Source organism: Ailuropoda melanoleuca, chromosome 2, assembly GCF_002007445.2.
Source record: "Ailuropoda melanoleuca isolate Jingjing chromosome 2, ASM200744v2, whole genome shotgun sequence".
In the NCBI taxonomy this organism is placed as follows: domain Eukaryota; kingdom Metazoa; phylum Chordata; class Mammalia; order Carnivora; family Ursidae; genus Ailuropoda; species Ailuropoda melanoleuca.
In genome coordinates, this window is record NC_048219.1 from 37,905,745 (window position 1) to 37,928,885 (window position 23,141).

The 23,141-nt window shown below is 42.3% G+C and overlaps 1 protein-coding gene across 1 annotated transcript in view; it reads left to right on the forward strand.

Moving 5' to 3' along the window:
• ROR1 (receptor tyrosine kinase like orphan receptor 1) overlaps positions 1–23,141 on the forward strand; it is a 411,073-nt gene that overhangs the window by 364,438 nt on the left and 23,494 nt on the right. Inside the window, exons 6-8 of the mRNA XM_034641368.1 lie at positions 11,151–11,278; positions 13,387–13,704; positions 15,278–15,523. Coding sequence (XP_034497259.1) covers positions 11,151–11,278; positions 13,387–13,704; positions 15,278–15,523 — 692 coding nt within the window. The remainder of the gene's footprint in view (positions 1–11,150; positions 11,279–13,386; positions 13,705–15,277; positions 15,524–23,141) is intronic.

Consider the following 23,141-nt stretch of genomic DNA (forward strand, 5'->3'; position numbering starts at 1 on the left):
GACTCAGCTCATTCCATTGAAACAGCTGGATGTTCTGTACTCTGTGCCTTGGGTTTATTCCAAGTCCTTGTGAGAGCTTATGACTCCTGCCCTTTTCAAGCTGAACCTACCATCGTGGGCCCTAATCTGCAGTCTTAGATCTCCAGTCCCACCATTTGCCACACTGTCTAATCACATCACTTTCTGATGTCCCTTTGTTTTCAAAATAAAATCCAAGATTTGAGTGTGCAGAGAAGGTCATGGAATGACGAACCCCTTTAGTAGCACAGATTCTGCAGGTTAAGACCCAACCCTTGGACTGATCCCACCTCCCTCTTCCCATTACTCCCATTTAGCCTTACTCTGCCTCTGATTCCGCTTACCTTGACTAGCATACCACACTTGGCCCTTGAACAACACAGGTTTGAACTGTGGGCCCACTTCAAGGCAGGTTATTTTCAATAAATACAGTACAATAAATGTATTTTCTCTTCCTTATTATTTTCTTAATGTTTTCTCTAGCTTACTTTATTATAAGAATATAGTATATAATACCTATAGCATATAAAATATATTAACTGTTCATGTTATCAGTAAGGCTTCTGGCCAACAATAGGCCAATAGTCGTTAAGTTTTCAGGGAATCAAAAGTTATACACAGATTTTCAACTGCACAGGGTTCAGCTCCCTAGCCCCTGTGTTGTTCAAGGGCCAACTGTATTGAATCTATGATTTGTTAAATTATGCCTTTTGTAAGCTGTCACCTCCTCCAGAAGCCTTCCCAGCCTTAATTGGATACCCCTTCTTTTATTGTCAGCTCACAGCTTCAACAAACTTGTTGGTTGAAAAGGAAGAGGAAAGGAACGAGAGAGGTGGGGAGGAAGGGAAGGGGAACAGAGATTGTATTTCTCACATTTACATTTCTCTTCTAAACTGTAGAGTCCTGGTGAACAGGGATTATATTGTTGGTATCTGAAAACCAAAAATATACGCCCCCTCCCCCCACCAACCCACCAGTATTCCACATTTCTCCTTAACCCATTGGATTTTGTAATTCTTTTCCAGAGACCTCTTGTCTAACAGATATTGCTGGTCTAATTATTATATTCCCATTCAGTGCATCACAAATCAATCCTTATTTTCACGTGAATTTCTGCCTCTAGTACAATTTTTAAAACATGTGAGATTCTAGACTCGACATGGGCGCACCTCTGTATTCCCTTATTTTGGATTGGGGGTTGGAAACACCATTGAATCCACCATTGCTTTTTATGGAGGCTCGTGGTCTCTCATAACTGCCATCCACAGAACTGATGGGAAACAAAGCTGCACAGAAACAGAAAAACAAGAATTAGGGATTGGGTTTTACCCCACTCCTGAGTAGCAATATGAAATTAAACCCTCCTAAGGAGTCCCTAAATTCCCTTTACCACTCTTTCCACAGACCTCCTCTTTTTTCAATCCATGGCCAAAGGCATAAAAGGAAAGTGAAAAACAAATCAAAGCAATTCTAGTAACATTTGTGGTAGAAAATCTGACCAGATTGGTATGTGTGAATTTCATATTCTTCTAAACTCCTTTTAGTCTCAATGGGCAAATTTAGGGGTCGTTTGAATGCCTGATATTTGGAGAACTGCCAAACAACATCCAAAGAGCTTCTAATGAGAACTATGCAGTGCGGGGACGGGTGCTGAACCTGGGGGCTTCAAGTCCCACCTATGCATTGCCAGCTCCAGCCTAAGGTTAGGGGCAGAGTAGGCCCTTCATAGGGGGGAAACTGAAAACACCCCAGGGCTTCTTAGAAGGTACAAACTAACCCACCACAAAAAAACCTCAGTGAATAGGAGAGGGCAAAAAATCACTCATTCTTTTATTAGTGATCTTCATATTCTTATGAATTGGTACTAGGGCAGTCCTCTCATTTCAGATGTGTGTTTAAATAGGAATAAAATATATTACATGCATAATTTTCCCTCAAATCACATTTGTGAGATACAAGCCTGGGTAATTCTGCTCCTTTTCCAAAGTGAAATGCAACCCTTGTGTTTCCAAACATCGTTATGAAGCAAAGCCAATACCTTCCCATTTCTAAGTTGGACACAAGTAACTATTATGTGCTGCTTTGGAAACTATGACAGAACATTATTCATCTGTTTGTTTTAATGGTTCGTGGCCAAGAAAAAAAACTTTCAAAATTTAATTTTTTTAAGATTTTATTTACTTATTCTAGAGTGAGAGAGAGAGAGAGCAGGGGGAGGAGCCCAGGGAGAGGGACAAGCAGTCTCCACACGAGTGTGGAGCCTAACACGAGGCTCGATCCCACGACCCCGACCTAAAGCTAAAACCAAGAGTCGGACGCTCAACCAACTGAGCCGCCCAGGTCCCCTTAAAANGCCAAGAAAAAAAACTTTCAAAATTTAATTTTTTTAAGATTTTATTTACTTATTCTAGAGTGAGAGAGAGAGAGAGCAGGGGGAGGAGCCCAGGGAGAGGGACAAGCAGTCTCCACACGAGTGTGGAGCCTAACACGAGGCTCGATCCCACGACCCCGACCTAAGTTAAAACCAAGAGTCGGACGCTCAACCAACTGAGCCGCCCAGGTCCCCTTAAAATTTAATTTTTTTAAGCAAAAAAGTGGTGTGAGAAAGAGCAAGGGATGCTTTTGCTAAGGAAATAAATGTTAACAATTGCCAGTGTCCAGGTGTGGGAAACAGCCCGTGATCCTTGACACAGTCACCTCAGAATTTCTTGTGCTCACAGAGGCGTTCTAGTGAGAGAAGGGATGTTAAAGAGTTAGGTGAGTTCTTAGCCTGATAGATTGAGGTCTTCTCTGTGAGTCATTGCCCCTCTGGGTTGACGGGCCTGGATTGGTTTACTTCGAAAGCTGACCTTAAAGGTCAACTATGTTAACACATTACCCTCTTTGATGCCCACTTATAGATTGGTCTTTAGAGAACACAGTTTGTGAGATACGTTTGGGATCACATATTTAACCCATAATCCCTTCGCCGCAGACAGCCTGAGGCAAAGTCTACTCTTGGTGCACCAGACACCTCCCCTTCCCGGACCCTCACCTTCTCCCCTTCATTCTGACCAGCTCTTTCCATGTCTCCCTGTGTTTGTCCTGATGCTCTTTCTCTGGGGGTGTGTAGTTATAGCTGATGAGAATTAAATTATTTTCCCTCCTCCTGGTTTGCAGTTAACCAAGGATGCTTCATGGCCCAAAGTCTTCACAGGAAGAAGAGATGTTTTTGTATAGGTGGTAGCTCTTTAGACCACTTTGGATTCTAATCTGTTCTTAAAGTTTCCATGTCTCTGATCATTTGTCCATATTGGAATAATTTTGCATTCTTTACTTAGATTCTTAGTTTTATCATGTGTTCCCCCCCACCGCCCTTTCAAATAAAAAACAGCAGATTTTTAGCTTTAAGAAATGTGACTGGGGTACCTGAGTGGCTTAGTCGGTTGGGCAGCCTGCTCCTGGTTTTGGCTTAGGTCGTGGTCACGGGGTCCTGACTCAGCATGGAGTCTGCTTATCTCTTTCCCTCTGGTCCTTCCCCCACTCACTCTCTCCCTTTCTCAAATAAGTAAACGAATAAAATCTTTAAAGAGAGAGAGAGATGTGACTGTACTTCCCAAGGAGAACCCTGTTTCTGAGGTGGGAAGCTTTGCCCCCAGACCCAAAGTTACTAGAGCTGGGCCCGGGGAGCATGGTGTGTGTGGATCTGCCATGGCTATGTTTTAACTGAGCAGCTAACATGTGGCCTGGTTTACAAATTTTATAAGGGATAAATTCCCGTCCACCTATGGCCATGATGGTCTTTTGGGCAGGCACTGGTAAGTTATTATTGCTTCTCCAGAATAGATCATTTCATAGAGACAGAAAGCAGATTGGTTGTTACCAGGAGCTGGCGAGAGGGAGGAATATGGTTTTATTTTGCTATGATAAAAATGTTTTGATACTAGATAAAAGAAGAAAGAAATTACTTCCCAAATGAGAGGATAACCCACACTTTGCTAAACTGCTCACTGGAGCACACCTAGGGATACTCTATCACACCTAGAGATACTTTGAACTGTGTGATAGATTTCCTTCAAACCAAAATTCAGAGCTTTGAGGGTAGGCAGTTTGATGTGATTTCATCTTCATGGCTCCAAATGGAGCTCTTAAATGGGAGTGAATGTGGTAAATTCACAAGTGTTGGACTATTTCCTTCACTGTGATCTGTATACAGGAGGCCACCATGCTGTGGGCTTGCAGGCCACTCTCTCTGGCATTGCAGTCGAAGAGCCGAAGAGCCGCCAGAATCAGAACAAAGAAACCTGCTGAGATCGTGTGAATTGCCCGTGCTTACAGCAGATCAGTCTGCTTGCAAGCAACCCACAAAGCCATCCCCAGAACTTCTCCCCAGATCTGAAGCTGGAAATCCCAACCATTGGCCCTCTCCCCAGGTCTGGCAACCTTGTCCCTTGGGTATATAAAATCAATTCTTTTTAATTGAGGTGAAATTCACATAGCATGAAAATTAACCATTTTAAAGTGAGCCAAAGGGTAGCAGTTAACACATCCACAGCGTTGTGTAACCACGACCTCTTACCTAGTATCAAAACATCTTCATCATAGCAAAATAAAACTCCATATCCATTGAGTAGTTATTCCCTATTTCTCCCTCCCCCCTACTCCTCCTGGTAACCACCAATCTGCTTTCTATCTCTATGAATTTATCTATTCTGGATATTTTACATAAAGGGGGTTATTAAAATATGTGACTTTTTGTGTCTGGCTGATCTCCCCTACCGTAAAAAGATTCTTCCATGTTGTAGCATGTTTCGGTACTTCATTCCTCTTTTTATAGCTGAATAATATTCTATTGTGTGTATCTACCACATTTTGTCTGTCCCATCACCTGTTGATGAGTATTTGAGGGTTGTTTCCACTTTCTGGCTATTGTGAATAGCACTGCTATGAACATTTGTCTTCAAGTATTTGAGTACCTGTTTACTATTTTTTTGTTTGAGTAAGATTTTATAGTTAACAAAGTACATTTACATCCATTCTCTTCCCACTAAGGAGAGGCGTGCATTTTAACTGGTCTTATTACCCCAAAGGGGACCTTTTTAGGGCCTAACTCCTCCCTAAGTCTAATTAGGCCTGCCCATGCTCCTGTGTAAAATCTGGTGAAGGAGAAAGTGGCTTCCAATGTGGAGAATGCTTCTGGCACATCAGTGGGCTAGCCTGGGACAGCCCCACATCTGTGATATGTGTTCCAGTTGTTGGTCCATCAGGCAGTGGGCCTTCTTTTCTACTTCTGAAGATCTAGAGAGGGATGGTTCTTAGCATCCCCCTTTCCTTCATTCAACAGGGTTCCTGAGTCATACGTTGCACAGGGGGCCTCAAGGTGAGAAGCTGAATCAGACATGGTCCTTGCCTTAGTGTGGTGGTGAGACACTCTAAACAGACAAACAGAACATGGAGTCAGAGGTGTGTGGGATGGCTCTGATGTGTGATAAAGACGCTGGCTTGGGGGGAGGTCAGTGACCAACTTTCGTGGAGGACTTCGCATCTGGATCTTGAAGACAAGAAGGCATTCCCAAGGCGAAAAAGAGGGTGGAAGGCATTCTAGGCCTCAGGAAGAGAGTAAGCCAAGCCAGAGGAATAGCAAACTGCCTCCCCTGTTTTGAGACTAACAAGGTCATTTGTGTAGCTAGTATGATCAGGTTCATAGGCTTGACTGGCAGGAGCAAGGCTGGAAAAATGGGCAGGGACTAGATGATGAAGGGCCTTGGAGGCTGCAGTCAGAAAGCTGAAGTGAGTAGGAAACTCTAATTTTAGGCAGGAAATTACCTGATTGGGTCTGTGTTTGAAAAGATCACTTGGTGACAAAGTGAATGATGAACCAGATGACAGAGATGTCCTGTGTTGGTGAGTCCCACACCCTCCATCCCTAGCCCGCCTTCTCAGTCGTCCTGGCACAAAGCTGGGCCCGGACGTAACTGTCAAGTCAGGGAAGATTGCCTTCTTCTTCCAGCCCGGACCTCTCATCCGCTGCCCCAGCCTTTGTTGCTATATGGCTTCCAATAAAGATGAAAGTGCCCACAGCAGCTAGCAAAAATCAATCTACGCTAAGGGCTTCCTGACCAAATAGGTCATCTCTCCTGGAAGTGTTTGAATTTAGAAATAGGCCAAGCCTCAAACAAGTAAGTGAGTTGTTAGGGAACGGAATTCCGCCACCCAGGGATAGGCCCGGAGGGAGTGTTATAAGGTTTGTTATAAAGATTAAATGAGGTCATCTGACGGCCTTCGTAACCCCCTCACCCCATAGCACCTCCAGTTCTGTGTACACACAATAAGGTTCCCACCCCTCCCCCATCCTGTAAGATTTTTTCTTTTTATTTTGATATATTTTTATACTTAAGTTGCAAAAATAGTACAGAAAGTTTCCGTATGTCCTTCATCCCATTCCTCCTAATGTTCATGTCTTGCATAAACATAGTGCAATGATCAAAAGTAAGAAATTATTGGGGCGCCTGGGTGGCTCAGTAGGTTAAGCGGCTGACTCTTGATCTTGTCTCAGGTCTCCATCTCAGGATCGTGAGTTCAGGCCCCACGTTGGACTCCACACTGGGCATGGAGCCTACATTAAAAAAATAGTAATAATAATAATAATAAATTATTGTTGGTATGATACAAACTAATTTACAGGATTTGAATTTTGCCAGTTTTCCAGTCATATTTCAGGGTTTCTTTTTAAATCACATGCCTAAGACAACTGTTGAGTTTGTTCTCTTGTGTCCCTTAAATTAAGGCAGCCTTCACAAAGCCTGCCATCCCTGGAAGCTCTGAGGAGAGTTGTTGTGGGCCTCTCATGGTCCAAAATTGGCACAACCCCATTTGGGCATTAGTTAGGAGTATTCTCTATCTTTTCACTTTCCCTACCCCACCAACCCACCCATCCTTTCTCCCTTCCTTCTCCCTGCTCCCAAAACTACAGAGAGTCACCACATGCCCCATACCATGCAATGTGCTTTTTCCATCATCAGAGCTCTCTGCTTTAGTCAACTGACCTGAGAAGTTGGCCCAGGAATTTGTAGCTAATGATTATCACTGTCCCTGTAAAACTCCCTTGGGTTGTGACTTGTGATGGCAGCATTTCCCTTTCACTGGTCTCCAGTGGGTCCTGGGTAGATACCCCTACTGTGGCCATATTGGTCCTGGTCACTCTTAGTTAACGCTATATGACCAACCCTCATAAGCTCCTTAGGGAGACCCTGGAGGTGGAAGGCTATGGGGGTTGGCAACATGGTAGCTAAATTACTTTATGAGAAACATGAGTCCCCATCACAAAGCATCCCTGCTTCTTGACGTCACGGTGACGCATGGCACATGTCAGTGCAAAATTCCATTTGCGCTTTCATAATTCACCCTCTTCTGCATAGAAAGAATGCAGCCTTGGGCACGCTCACTGCAAGTGCCCTTTCACTTCTGCCGCCGTGTGCTCCATGTTTTTAAGTTTGCTTAACAAAATTAATGATGAAAGAAGTGTGAGCTGGAGAAAAGTATAGAGCTGATGAATGGTGGAGGAGCACTGGTTCCCCTCCAGCCAAAGCCAGCAGGAAAAATGGAAAGCCTGAAAGGCGATTGTGACTCCATGTTCCAAAGAAAACCTTTTGCCATGCAGCAGACACCAAAGCATCTTCACAGCAGAAAGCCCCTATAAGCAGTGTAAAAACCTTCATAAACCATTTGGAGGGAAGCTGTGTACCATAGTTACAAGTGCTAGTTTGGGACAAATCTAGCTCTTATACTTGCTGTGTAAACTTAGTCAAGTTCTTTGCTCTTTCTGACTCTCAATTTTCTCATCTGTAAAATGGGAATGATTGCACCTTCCCCTTTTTTACAAGATTGTTGTCCGGATTAAATGATTTAATATCAGTTGTATATGTAAGTGAAACAACAGTTCCGGGTACAGAATAAAGGCTCAATTTAAGGTCTCTTATTTATAATTGGGCTGATCTAATTAAAAGTAATACTGAAAAGAGGAACATCATTATAGATCTGACAACATGGTATAGTGGCTTAAGCTTGTACTTCAAGTTTAAATCCTTGCTCCACCAATAACTGGCTTTGTGAATTTGAGCCAGTTATTTCTCTGAATCTGAGTTTCTCCCTCCATAAAATGAGGATAATAATGCCACATAAGGGGCGCCTGGGTGGCACAGCGGTTAAGCGTCTGCCTTCAGCTCAGGGCGTGATCCCGGCGTTGTGGGATCGAGCCCCACATCAGACTCCTCTGCTATGAGCCTGCTTCTTCCTCTCCCACTCCCCCTGCTTGTGTTCCCTCTCTCGCTAGCTGTATCTATCTCTGTCAAATAAATAAATAAAATCTTTAAAAAAAAATAATGCCACATAAGAGGCTACTTGGAAGAAAGCACTAAGCATAGTACCCAGCACAGAGAGTGGCAGACACTTAACAGAGGTTTGTTTTTCTAGTGCTGTGATTCTCAACCACATTCAAATCACCTGAGAGCTCTTTAAAAAGCATGTGTGCCTCTGCTGCACCCCCAGAGAGTATGATTTAATAGGTCTGAGGTGGGGCTTAGGCATTGGTATTTTCAAAAGTTTTCTGAGGAGATCTTCGGAGCAGCCAGGGCTGAAAACTACTTTTTCGCAGATGACATTACACACTGTTTTTTTGTTTTGCTTTTGTTTTGCTTTTTACATCTGTCCCCTAGAGACTGGTCAGAATATCAGGAATTCTGGGCACAGTCAAAAATTCAATACACCTGCAGCTGTAAGCCCTTGATAAGAAATATGCAGCCAAGGCACTGCATTCCTTTTTATTATGAAAAAAAAGTATTCAAAGAGTCTTTTTAGAGTCTTGAACTGGAAAGGTGGTAAGAAGTTTAGCCTAAGCCTCACACATAAAATATGGGAACTCCCAGTAGGTTGGGGATTTATATCTGGGGGTAATTCCAGGGTTTTGTCCTCCCAAGAGATATAAATTGAGGCCTTGAGAGTTTAATGTGGGGGAGGAAGAAGTGTTCTCATAACGACACCTTAAAAGTCCAAGACTCTGCTAATGCCTAGGGATAGAAAAGCATCATCTGTAATAGTAGGGGGTGGAGTAGGAGTGCATTCTGGTCTCAGTACTTTAGTTTCCAAGATCCAAGGCTAGGTCATCAAGAAACTTCTTTCTCCCCATAGGTTTACGGTATTAGTTACCCAATAAAAGTGGGGTTAATTTTACAACCCAAGTAAAATTTAAGCCAAAAAGGCTTCAACATTACTCTAGGATTTATGAAAGTAAACACGTGGAGTGCTTGCAGGATTTTACAACATTAAAATTTCAATGTCTTCATGTCAGGTATGTGATATATTCATTTGTATGTGTACTTAAAGGTTAAGTTTTTAAGAGCTTTGCAATACAAACTGTTTTGGGAACTAAAGTGAATATACTTCTCCCCCATCTCCACCACCAAAAAGACTTTGGAGTGAATAGGGAGTAGAGAGCCGCTGAAAACTGGTCTTTTAATGATCAGCTTTATCAGATTTTTTTCACCTGGTTTCCTGTTATAGTGGGCTTTCTAAAGTCCCACACTGAACCCCCAAGGCAGGAAGTCTAGGGCCATTTTATAGACTAGGAGCTTAGTAAATTAAAAAATGTCTTCTTTGGTAATCATAAATACTTCAGTAATAAGCATGTATTACCTCTGAGTAGCACTTTGGAAGAGTGCTTACATTATTTGATAGGATCCTCATGACTTTCACTTATAGGGTAGAGGTCAATGGTTATCTTCATCTTATAGGTAAGAAAACCATAGCTCAGAGGACTCAGAGAGCTTGACTAAGGACATGCAAATGTTAAACCCAGGAAGACAATTTCCTTCTCCTGACTTTTGCTCTAACATACTTTAACTTAGAAGAAACCAGAGGGGGCGCCTGGGTGGCACAGCGGTTAAGCGTCTGCCTTCGGCTCAGGGCGTGATTCCAGCGTTATGGGATCGAGCCCCACATCAGGCTCCTCTGCTATGAGCCTGCTTCTTCCTCTCCCACTCCCCCTGCTTGTGTTCCCTCTCCCACTGGCTGTCTCTATCTCTGTTGAATAAATAAATAAAATCTTTAAAAAAAAAAAAAAGAAGAAGAAACCAGAGGAAAAATGATCTTTTTATTCAGGCAATGTACGGATTCCAGCCAGGTTAACAGAGGGCGAGCATCCAGGGTGAAGTCAGCCCGGAAGCGTGGCTGGTGGCCTTTTGTTTTGCTGTGGTCTGCTTTTGAGAACCAGCCGGATATTCCGTACTCCGGTGTCTTGTGCTTATGGTAGGCCCGCATGGGAGGTTACAGCCTCTATCCTTTCAAGCTGAGGTGGCCATCTTGGGTCCGACTCTCCAGCCAGTTGCCACACTGTCACTAACCACACTATCTGGCCTCCCCTTTTCTTCAGAATAAAATCTACTCCCCCTGCTTTTTTTATTACTATACTTTTGAGGCAAACCATTTTTAAGATGATTTTTTAAAGGTTTTGGGGATCACAAAAGCAAGATTTTCATTGACATCTTGTCTCGATTTCCTGGAATTTAGTGACTCATTTGAAATTGTGCAGTCCCCAGGTTGCCGGGACCTCTCTCTGCAGGGTAGAGATAATGGGTCTTAAGCAGTGAGGAGCCACATAACTGCGCTGCCCTCTGGTTTCTTTCCAGCTGCACCCAGCTTCTCACCCCTTGGCGCCTCCTAATTGACACATCAGTTTGAGTGGATCTTGTGGATAATGCACCCACGCCTTTGTAGCAAATGAAGCAGAAATAATCTGTGCTTAAAAAACAAAAAACTGTAGAACATGTGCCCAGATTCCCAACTCATTTCCTCTTTACTTTTAGAACTACATCATCTTCCAGCCCACCACCAGCTGCGAAAATAAAAGTGCTTTCTCCCCTATTTAAGGATGATTATGCGCTTCAGAATGATTTTCTGGGGGTGAAGGAAACTTGACCAACGTGACCAGCAGATGTTTTAAGTGATGGATGGAACTGAGGAAAAGCCGGACTCCTTAGCCCAGCCTTGGGGATACTGTGCTCAGCGTCTCCCCCTAGCGACTGCTTTGGGCACAACACATTCAGAGCCAACGGGATGTGAATGTATTGCACCAGCTAACGTCTGTGCTCTGTTTTTAGAGATGAGTATGAAGAAGATGGATTCTGTCAGCCATACAGAGGGATTGCATGTGCAAGATTTATTGGCAACCGCACTGTCTATATGGAGTCTTTGCACATGCAAGGGGAAATAGAAAATCAGATCACAGGTAGGTAACACCAAGGAAATTGTATAGATACCTTGTGTAACTCCTTTTCTCACCAAGCGTTCTCTTGAGCTCCTCTCTTGACAAAGGATTGGGCTCGGCATACAGGTGAGGAGCGGGACCACAGAGAAGCAGGAGATATGATCTCTGTGTTCTGTAATGTACATTAGAATTGAAGGTTGTTGCTCTTAGAGGAAAAGGGTGCTCTGAAATGTCTCACATTCATTCAGACACTTGATAAAGATTATTAGTGTTTTTGGCAAAGCAGGAGCTGGATGGGGTACTGCGGACATGCTGGTGTGGTGAATAAGCCAGCTTGCGTCTCTGCCCTCCTAGAGCTTACTGTTTGGAGACAACACCATATAGACTGAAAGTCGTGTAAACTCTAAATCAATTTACAGTCTAGAATTCTGGACACCATTACTGTGACTTTGGGGAAATCTCTTATTCTTCATGCAAATCTCTCTCTTCATCGGTGAAGTGAGTGACAAGGCAAGATGATCATAAGTCTCTTCCTGCTCTAGCCTTCTATATTTTACCCTTCATGTTTCTGAATCGAAGGTATCTTTTTAATGGAATTCTAATAGTGACGCCCTTTCTAGCACACACGAGCGAAGCAGTGTGTAGGCCACCTTGTACGATTTTGCACCCCTGGTTCTGGTGGTTACAGCAGCCTTGCATTTCTTCCATAGTTATGCCTCAGTGCCACGTACCCTTGCAAGCTATTAGCATTGCCTTTATGGGATTCTAATAAGGTTGTCAGCTTTAGCAAATAAAAATACAGGACACCAGTTACATTTGAATTTCAGTAAACAATGGATAATTTTTTAGTGTAAGTATGTTCCAAATGTTTACCTGAAATTCAGAGGTAACAAAGTGCCTTGTCATCTATCTGGCAACCTTACGATTGAACAAACCTGAGGCAGGCACACGGAACAGCAAAGTCTCTAGAAACTATGTCCCATGAGGAATATGAAGGAACTAAGAGAAATCTGGGGTGGGGGGGCAGCTATTTAACCTGGAGAAGCAACTATAGAAAGCTGTAGTTGCCATTTGCTGAAGAACTTTCCGGAGGAAGGACTCTGAAATCCCAGAGGACAGAAGCAGAACTGACTGATGGGGAGGGGCTGTTAAGGCACATTTCAACCTACTATAAGAACATTTTAACATATTTTTTTTTTACTAAGTTTTCACAAAAATAAATGGGAGTTCTGATGTAAATGTTTCATTGCCCATTTATAATGATCCTCTCTTAGATATTTTCATTGGACATCTGCTTACTGGAAAATACTACAGTTAAGAAAAGCCACTTAATTTTGTTTAACCTGGCATGTCCCAAACTTGTTCAGCTCTGGAACCCTTGTTTCTCAAATGCTATGAATATGCTACAGAGTGAATGTTCCGAGGAACACACTTTGGGAAACAGTGTGCCAACCACGCCCAGGCTGTCTTGTGAGGTACAAGCTCCTTGTCAGTGCAAAAAGGAGGCAGGTACTCTTTCAGTACCCAGATGCCAAGCTGAATAAGAAGTCAGGCTAAGTGACCTCTAATACACACGCTGGATCGACTGAGTTGTGCTTTTCGAGAACTTCCAAGAGAATGGCCTCATTTTCAGAGCCTGGAATAGGAAGTATCAAAAGCACAAAGAAATTAAACAAGTTACCCAGAGTCAGCCACTCAGAGGCAAGACACAGAACTAAATCCTGTGATCAGGCTTCGCCACCGCAGACAGCGCGTTTCTGCCCTGCAGCTGTCGAATGTTTTAGAAGCTTCATAAAACTAATAAAAAGTACCGGATGAAACACAAAGTTCTGTTGCTTTGTAGTAAAAATGAAAAATATATTGTGCTTTAACCTGATTAATTCTTTTTATTAGGAAATGGTACATATGTAACTTAATCCTGTTTTTTTAACTTTGTAGTCAAAATGATTTTTTTTCAAGCCAGTGAAAGTAAGCCGCTTGGACATCTGAACCGAATCTCCTCTTGGCCTTGTCTGCTTGAGTGCAGCAGATTCCTTCCAGTGCATGTTTATATCTGATATCTGTTGACTAGATAACCAAAGGAGATAAACCCTGGCTCCTGGGAGTTAATAACTGTGTTTGTTTTCCAGCTGCCTTCACCATGATCGGCACCTCCAGCCACTTATCTGATAAGTGCTCCCAGTTTGCCATTCCTTCCCTGTGCCACTATGCTTTCCCATACTGCGACGAGACCTCATCTATCCCGAAGCCCCGGGACCTGTGTCGTGATGAATGTGAAATCCTGGAAAACGTCCTGTGTCAAACAGAGTACATTTTTGCAAGATCAAATCCCATGATCCTGATGAGGCTGAAACTGCCAAACTGTGAAGATCTCCCCCAGCCCGAGAGCCCCGAAGCCGCAAACTGCATCCGGATTGGCATTCCCATGGCGGATCCTATCAATAAAAGTAGGTGGTAACCCCTGACCTTCCGTGTGGCCTAGGGGCCAGCAAACCCACGGCACAGTGAAAACTGGACCTCAGTCGGTAGCAAGGGTTCTTATTGGTAGGCAGATTACCTTCCAATGGGCTAAATACTGTGTGGGGGTGGAGCATTCAGTGGTGGATTAGATGCTGTCACTATCTTCAAGAAGCTTCACGAAGACGATAATTTTTAAGTATGGTTGCTGGTTCCTCCGTGACTTAAATAGAATTGCTATATGACCCAACAATGCCAATCCTGGGTGTATACTCTGAAGAATTTAGAAAAGGTGTTCAAATAAAAACTCGTATGCCAGTGTTCATAACAGGTCTGTTCACAATGGCTGAAGGGTAGAAACAACCCAAGTGTCCGTCAGCGGATGAGTGGATAAACTGTGGTACATCTACATAATGAAACATGATTCCCCCATAAGAAGGAATAAAATCCTGTTACATGCTACAACATGGCTGAAACTTGGAAGTATTATGATAGCCAAAGAAGCCAGACACCATTGTATGATTCTGTTTCTATGAAATATCCAGAATAGACAAACCCATGGAGACAGAAAGCAGATTAGTGGTTGCCAGGGATGGGGTGGGGAGCTTGGGGAGTGACTGCTGAATGAGTATAGGGTTTCCTTGGGGATGATACGGGTGTTCTGGAATGAGAGAGTGGTGAAGGTTGCACAATATTTTGAATGTTCTAAACACACTAATGGTAAATTTTATGATATGTATCTTGGACCACAATTTAAAATACATATACATGGGGCTTGCCTCTATCCACTGTCCTCTCACCTCTGTTCCTCTGTAACTTCCCATTCACGTAGAATTAAACTCACTGGTAATTTTTTGGTTTCCTTTTGTAATTTAATATTATGCTATTAGTTAAATGAATTAATGCATCTAAAATACTTAGAACTATGGTTAGCACATAATAAAAGCAGTATCTTCATTAATACTATTATTTTATCATTGCCCCTCCATATTTTTATTTATTTCACCTCGATGGACTTTTGCAGTGCTTTCAAGTAACAGCCTTGTGGTCCCCTGGGAAGAGGACTTGCTTCTCAAGAAGACCCAGTCCATCAGCACAGAATGGCCCTAACTCCTGTTAGAAACCCATACACACTGCTCCTAGTGAACATTTTCTGGGAAGTAGATTCTTTATCCCATGATTCATGTCTAAAGACATCAAGCAGAAATGGAAAGAAGAGTTTAGCCTGAACCTTTCCTGAGCCATTCACTAAGAAATTACTCCTGTGCCCCCCTGAGTCCTGCCCCCAGTTCTGATTCTTTTTGTGCTCAATATTAAAAATAGTTGTGGAGGGCTGGTTTATTCCTGATGCATAAGCTTTAAATCCTCCCAGGAACGTAACTGCAAGGCAGGACCGGTGTCGCAGCCCAGCACGCAGGGAGGCTGCCCACATGGCCCCTGACCAGTGGGAAAGCCTTAGCCATGAGGTTAATTGCAAGTCCTTCTTCCAGAAACTGTTGGCTGGGAGCTCCAGCATCTCCTGTTTCTTTCTCACTGTTTGGGCCTTTCTCTTCTGTTTTTCAGATCATAAGTGCTATAACAGCACAGGTGTGGACTACCGGGGGACCGTCAGTGTGACCAAATCAGGGCGCCAGTGCCAGCCGTGGAATTCCCAGTACCCCCACACACACACCTTTACCGCCCTCCGTTTCCCAGAGCTGAACGGAGGCCATTCCTACTGCCGCAATCCAGGGAATCAGAAGGAGGCTCCCTGGTGCTTCACTTTGGATGAAAATTTCAAGTCTGACCTGTGCGACATCCCAGCATGTGGTAAATGCCTTTAATGTATTCAGTTACCTTTAAAAAAGGCCCCTCTCTGTCCTCCTGCCCTTAGAAGAGTTGATAAGGGGGCAAAGGAGAGTGATAGTGTTTGCTAGATCCAAAACTATGTTTCTAGGGCAGATAAACCTTGCTGTGTCTACATAAAACACCTTTTAGGGTACCAACGCACACTCTCAGGGAGCAAACTGCTTTATTCCCGCAGCCATTGTGGTTAGTGGGTATAACAGGCACAAGGGAACCAGCTCCTCACTGTCATGTAGAAAAAGATATTACGTGGTCCATGTCCACGGGCACCTATTTTAGCACAACAGGTGTACTGGGAGCCGAAAGAAAACTGTTTGCCGCTTGTCCTTGACAACACCCACGAGGTGGGATAAATCCACAGGTGTCCCTAGTCATCCAGGGCGATGCGTAGATAAACGTGTCCTCTGTGCCATCCTTTTGTGCTGCAGAATTGTGGGAAGAAAATGAAATTCCTGACTCCATTTGTTCCATTTTCTAGAAAAATGTTTGGAGGACAGGAGAAAGAATGAAAATAAGGGTGAAACCCGGAGTTTGGGACTGTTTGACTCTTCTTCCTGGTCTTTGTTCTCATAGATGATGTCAATTGGGTTCTCCCAGCATAGAGTCCAGTGTCACTTCAGGGAAAGCCACAGGAGGAAAATGGACATAATAACATCCATCTGGGGGGTATTGGGAGAATAAATGGGGTTTTTAAAAAAAAAAACTCTATGATGTCTGGAAGATAGTAAATGCTTAACAAATAATAGAGTCAATATATGAAGAGGACTCTACTATAATTGGTATGTCGTCAGCACAGAGAGTGGAATGTTTGCTCCCAGTTCAGCAAATATTGTTTGAGAGCCCACTGTGGACCAGGGGATTTGAAAGAGAAGTAAAATGTGATTCACGTTACGATCACAATGCAGTGAGTATGATGCAACAGAAGTTAGCACGAATGTTGCGGAACAAAGAGGAAGCTAAAACATACTAAAGAAGTCCATAGGAAGAAGTAATAAAAATGTTAAAAAGGAACCTTAGTGATGAAAATTTGGGAAACTATTATTCTATAATTTCATTCTTATGTGTTACCTGTTACCATATTGTCTTCTCTTGGAAAATGATTTTATGGGTGGTTAAACATGCCAAGTTTGAGAAAGAGGTGACTAGACCCCTTTTGTGTTGCTGGGCTTTAAAATGCCTTCATATGCAGCATAAAGAACAAGTTATGAAGTAAAACTCTTCCAGAGCCACCACTGGAAACTTCAAAGCAAATTATCCAGTATTTTTTAAATGGTGTGCCCTTAATAATTCATGACTTTTCCCACATGCTATAGTCAACATTAATAGGAAAAGAACAAAAATAAAATATAGATTTATAATCATTTCCTTAGTTGTCCACCCCTTCTCATAAACCAGGTAAAGTCCAAAGATCTGTAAGAGAGTCAAGGGTAAAAATCATCACTAACTGAGCACCTTCCATGTGTCAGGCATGGTACTTGGGGTTTTCATAGGCTTTATTTGTACTTGCCCTACACTGTGATGGGTATTAACCCTATGTTGATGATGTTATACCCAACTACCTAATGGCATGTCTGTCTGACTAACCTTATCTTCTTGTTACTCTACCATGCTATCTCAGAATGCTGATGTGTGTCCTTCAGGAGACCAAATGAATTATTTTAGGGAAGAAATACACTGTTCGCTCCTATCTGGGTAAATGCTATTGTCCTTTGGGTGACTTCTGACCCTTAATTTCCAACTAATACCCAGCAAAAGTAGGGAGGTAATTTGCTCATAAACTGGAAGATTTGTTGATAAGCTGATTCAAGCTTTATTACAATTAGTTTAGTTTAATCAAGACTCTAAATTGTACCTTAAAAAGTATGGTTTTCATTTCAGTGAGCTTCCTGAAGCAATCAGACCAAATACACACTCTGAGGGATGAAAGAAATCCTTAAACAGTCTTTCAGACTGTGGACAGAGAGAGAAAGATCACCTACATCTCACAAAACACTTACCATGTCCCAGCACAATGCTCCATGCGTTACATATTCATGTGCATTTAAAACTCATATCCACACTGTGGGGTAGCTGTTAATGTAGTCCACTGAGGTTCAGAAGGGTTGAAGGACTGGCCTACATCACACAAATGATGAGATTGGACCTTGAACCCTCCTCTATCTACATATAGCTCTGGCCAAACTCAAAGCTCACAGCTCAGGAATGCTGCTAGCTCCCATTTAAAGATTTTTGCAGAAATAGATAAAAGAATGACAGTAGTGTGCCTCTGGATTCCAGTATACAGATTCCCATAATATGCTACGGCATCCAACAAGCGTTCCCTTGCTGATGAGGAAATCCACCTTAGTATTACTCTGTATTATTGTGGTATTAATCAGTACAGTGATGTTAGAAACTCTGAGACTATTTCTTTCTGAGTATCAGTCCACAGAGGACAAGTTAACATTCTGACCACTGGTTAGTTCTCATCGTGTGAAGAGATAAATTTAGAGGAATGCTAAATCTAGAGATGACAAGGCAGTTTTCTCCACTTACAATAATAATTTTTATCAAAAAGAGCATTTTCATTTCATGTTGAAAGAAAACAGTTCCTCTTGAATTCTTCAAGTCAAGCCACAAGTACATCCATTAAAGGCACAGGGAATCCTTGACATTGATCAAGAAGCAGCTGCTGGGAGGCCAGTAGCTCCCCGGGGTGAGAATTAAAGAAGAAAACAGGTTGGCATCAGCCGTTGTTGCTGGGCAAGGCTTCTTGGAATTGCCCCTCGATAGTCATAATAATCCTGACCTGACCCTGACCTCTCATCCTGTCTTTTTTTTCCTATCCCAGGCATCTAACAATTAGAATGGTTAGTTATTTAGTCATTCCCTGAAACTCAGTATGTGTTGAATTTCTACTATGCTTCAGACTTTGTGAATAGGGCATATCAGAGCGTGCCCTCGTGTAACTTACAATCTAGTGAAACAATCAGATGGAAAAAATATGAATCACGTTAAGCACTGTTTTATACTTCCCAACATTTATGTGCACTGTCATGCACTTGGCATTTTCATGATGACTGCTGTCTGTTCTTTAACACCAGCATCTGACCTATGACTTCGTTGATGCTTAATAAAATGTGTTCAATGAATGAATTCTCATGATAACCACAGGATAAAGTTATAGTCTCCATCTTACTGATGGAGAAGCAGAGGCGATGTGGTTTTTCCTAAAGCTAGTATTCAAACCAGGTCCACAGGACTGTAGGTCCAGTCTTCTTTCTACCATGGCACAACTACCTAAAGAACAAATTCTAGATGATTCAGAGGACTCCCGTTTCCTCTTTCTCATTTTCCTCTTTCCTTGGATCATTATGGATTCTCTAGGTCTTAGGGATGCTGTCCATTGATTTTCTTGTTTGCAGCCCCACACATGCAGGAATGGAGGCCCCAGCCACAAAGTCATCTACTCTGAGAGACCCTAGGTGCTCCTGTCAGCCTCAGCCCAGATGTGGGGCTCACAGCATTTGCCCATTTCCCGTTAAATCCAGCTCTCCTCCTTTCCCAGCAGCCCCAGGTCCCCAGTCCTCAGAGTTGGCCATTTTCCCTGAGAGCCTGCCTGCAAACCTTCATTCACTACGCCTTTACCTCTAGTCACTGTGGCCACCTTCCAAGCCAAATACCGTGGGTTGGGTGGAAACTACATTGAAAAAGAAACATTTGCCTATGTTCTTTCCAACTGGCACCTAGGCACACCTCCCAGGTTCACAGTTTCACTGTAGCCCTTATCATTGCTTTTCGGCACAGCCCTGGGGAAGAACTGTGGAAAATGCCTGTTTCTCTGGGAGCAGCTTTTGCAGGATCTGGCCATTTTACTTTGGCTATATTCTACCACGTGACTTCTGTTCTTTCTCTCTCCCCCACTAACTGAGGTACCCCATTTGTTCCTCTCTTGAATTGTATGTGGAGGCAGAATCTTGATTGTTTTAGTGCTTTCATATTCAAACCTCGGTCCTTTATTTTAGTCTAGATTAAGGCCGCTGGACTTGGCATGCCTGAGAGACCTCAATAAAGGGTCTCTTCCTCTACCAAACAGCTAGAACTTCCAAGCAGTGGTATGGTTTTGACTCCTCGATGAGCTTCACCACAGAGTGCCCACCGATAAGAAAAGTAGGGGGCCATTTGGCTCCACTGGCAGTTTTCATACCTGGCCTATTACTTTTGTATTTCCTTTTAAGTCCTTGGCTTGCAACAGTTTGCCAAAGGGCACAGTGCCCAGTTCTGTGCCTGAATAGCCCTGACTTGTCCCATAACCTTACAAACACCCGCCCTGGGTTCTGCTTTGTCACAAACCATTTTCTACAATGTGGTGGTTTACAGTTCGGGGCAAGGCAGATGTTTTCCAGATTGCGAACACTGCAGTTTTTAACTCACTCTGTCAGCAGCCTTCTCCCATATTTCATAGAAGACCTGTTGTAAGGCAATTTGTCTTTCAGCCATTTCTTCAAACCAAAATTGAACATTACAGTGAATTGGATGGTGGGGAGGGGGAACGGAGGGAGGAATAGAGCACTGCTTTGTATGGTTTGAAGTTTTCCGGAAGAGTTATTTTTATGCTACAGAGATTTTCAAGATGTATATTCTCCAGTCTCTATACATTTTTGACAAAGTAAAGAACAATAGTTACCCAAAACTTATAACAAAGTCATGTTCCATAAACATTTTTAACCATAAAATAATTTTTTCTCAAAGGTTTTTTTTATTCTTAAAATATATTGAGTCATTTATCCAGTGTGTCAGCTGCTCTAGCAACAAGCTTTGGGAAGCTCTTAACTCTGTTGGCTCACCACAATGCCAATGGGAAGGGCTCCTTGTCACTCTAACCCTTTGGTGATGGAATTCTGATATAACACCACAATGATCTTTGCTATTGACTTTATATCAGCCACGGTTCTGGCAGGAGACAAAAATACACAGGCAAACATACCATGGAGAATCTTATAAAGAGACTTTATGAAGGTGTTGGCAGAATTATGGGAAACCAATAAGGTGAAGAACCGAGGGCCAGCAGAAGTGGGAGGCATTACCATCCTAGGCTTGAAGAGTCAAAGGAATGGTTAGTTACCTTACCTTATGGAGCAGAGCTGAGAATGAAAAGAGGGCTGTCCAAAGGCGGTGGCCTTTGGTAGAGGGAGGTAGTCAATCTTCTGCAACTCAGCAAGAAGGGAGCCTGGAACACACATGTCAGCCATACTCTTCTTGCCCTGGGCAATTCTTCTTGTCCCGCCGGTGTTTCCCATTGGCTGAACCTAACTGGAAGCCAGAGGGCAAGGGTGCCCATTGATACTGTCCTTAGAGGTCAGCCTCAGCATGGAGCTGAGTAGAAAAGGACTGATACTGGATCTGAAGACACTCAGGGAAAATATTATCACTAGCTTTAAATCAGTTGCTTCACAAGAGAGTCAGAAGTACAATAGGGGCCTAAATAAGGTATGTTGACTTGGTTTATAAAATCAGAGAACTTTGAGGGGAACCATCAAAATCATCCAGCCTCTGTTTGAACATTGCCAGAGACCTTCAGAGACAGGGACATATCACCACCCTGAAGAGGTTATGGGTTGGCTCCCACTGCTCAGAATCTGTAAGTCTGAAACCAAAACTTATATGTGAAATCTCCTGATTTTTAAAAAATGGTGGCCATGAATTCAAATTAAAAAAAAACAAACAAACAAAACACAACCCTAGTAAGGAGCAAGTCTATGTACTAGATCCAGTCTGTAACCTCTGGTATCATTTATCATCCAAATTTGAAGGTACCTATCAATCCTTCGTTCAATTTTTAGTTTGGTCTAAAGAGCGTGTAGCTCTTCTAACCTTTCCTTACCCATCTTCCTCTTCCCCTGAATGTTTCTTATTTTTTAAAAATCTTTCTTAGAAATGTTGCTCTTAGAAGATACCTTTTTTGGTGCTTTTAAACCAATGAAGGTAGAAGACTGTGATGTTTCTGATCATCACTCAGTATTGCCGATGAAGGGTTTTTTTTGTTTTTGTTTTTGTTTTTTTCTTTTTGCTAAGAAGTATCATATATAACATTTTTTGGAGCAATTTCATTGTCCTGTTGCTTGTTCCAGCTGAGCCTTCAAGTCTTCATTAGCCTTCTTTTTTCCTCTTTTTTTTTCTTGGTTTTTTTACATCAAAAATTATTTAGTAGATTTGCTTAATCATAGGCTTCTTTAAACGAGCTTTAACCTAACTGCAAGCTATAATATTTATTTGTAAAATTTCAACTGTTGGTTTTGGGTCATTATTTTAGCCTGTTTTGTATGAGCCTCTAAAATTTTATTTCTGTAGTGGCGCCTGGGTGGCTCAGTCAGTTGGTCATCTGCCTCTGGCTCAGGTGATGATCTCAGGGTCCCGGAGCGAGCCCCTTGTTGGGCTCCCTGCTCAATGGGGAGCCTTCTTCTTCTTCTCCCGCTGTCTGCCACTCCCCCTGCTTGTACACTCTGTCTCTCTCTCTGTGTCAAATAAATAAATAAATTTTTTTTAATTAAAAAATAAAAATAAAATTTTATTTCTATAGTCAGGTATCTTTCCTAGATTTGGGTCATTTTCAAGTTTGATAAATATGTCATCATCGAGTAGTTGATGATAATGTCAAACAGGCAAGTTCACTCAAGCTTAGTTTTCTACAATTTGAGGTTAATTTGCTGATTAACACTATTAGGGTATAAGCACACAGTAAATTACAAATCTGTCTAATAATATTATTACCTAACCCTCCATCTTTGGTCCATAAGGATATCCTGGGTCAGTTGATCAAATGTCTTGCTAAAAGTTTAAATGTGCATGGTCTACCACTCTAAAATAATCCTATCGAAATGAAAGAGATTTAATTTTATAAAACCTATTGAATTTTGGCACTTAAAATTTAGGCCAATTAAAAAGTGGGCCAAAGGCCTTGAACAGACATTTCTCCAAAGAAGATATACAAATGGCCAAGAGTATATGAGAAGATGCTCAATATCATCAGGCATTAAAGAAATACAAATCAAAACCACCATGAGATACATGATCCAGCAGTCCTACTTCTGGATATAGACCCGAAAGAACTGAATGCAGAATCTCAGATATTTGTACTCCCCTGTACATAGCAGCGTTATTCACAATAGCTGAGAGGTGGAAGCAAGCCCACTGATGGATGAATCCATAGAGAAAATGTGGTATATATGTACAATGCAATATTATTCAGCCTTTAAAAAGAAGGAAGTCTGACACATCCAACAACATGGATAAACCTTGAGGACATTTTACTGAGTGCAATAAGCCAGTCATATAAAGACAAATACTGTATGAGGTATCTAAAGTAATCAAATTCAGAGAAACAAAAAGTAGACCAATTGTTGTCAGGGGTTAGAGGGAGGGGAAAATGGGGAGTTACTGTTCAGTGAGTATAGAGTTTCAGTTTTGCAAGATGGAAAAGGTTTGGAGATCTGTTGTACAATAACGTGCATATGGGTACTACTTCAAAACGGCAAATTTTGTTAATTTTTCTTACCGTAATTCAACTTTTTTCAATAAAAGAGAAAAGATTAACCCAGGTCTT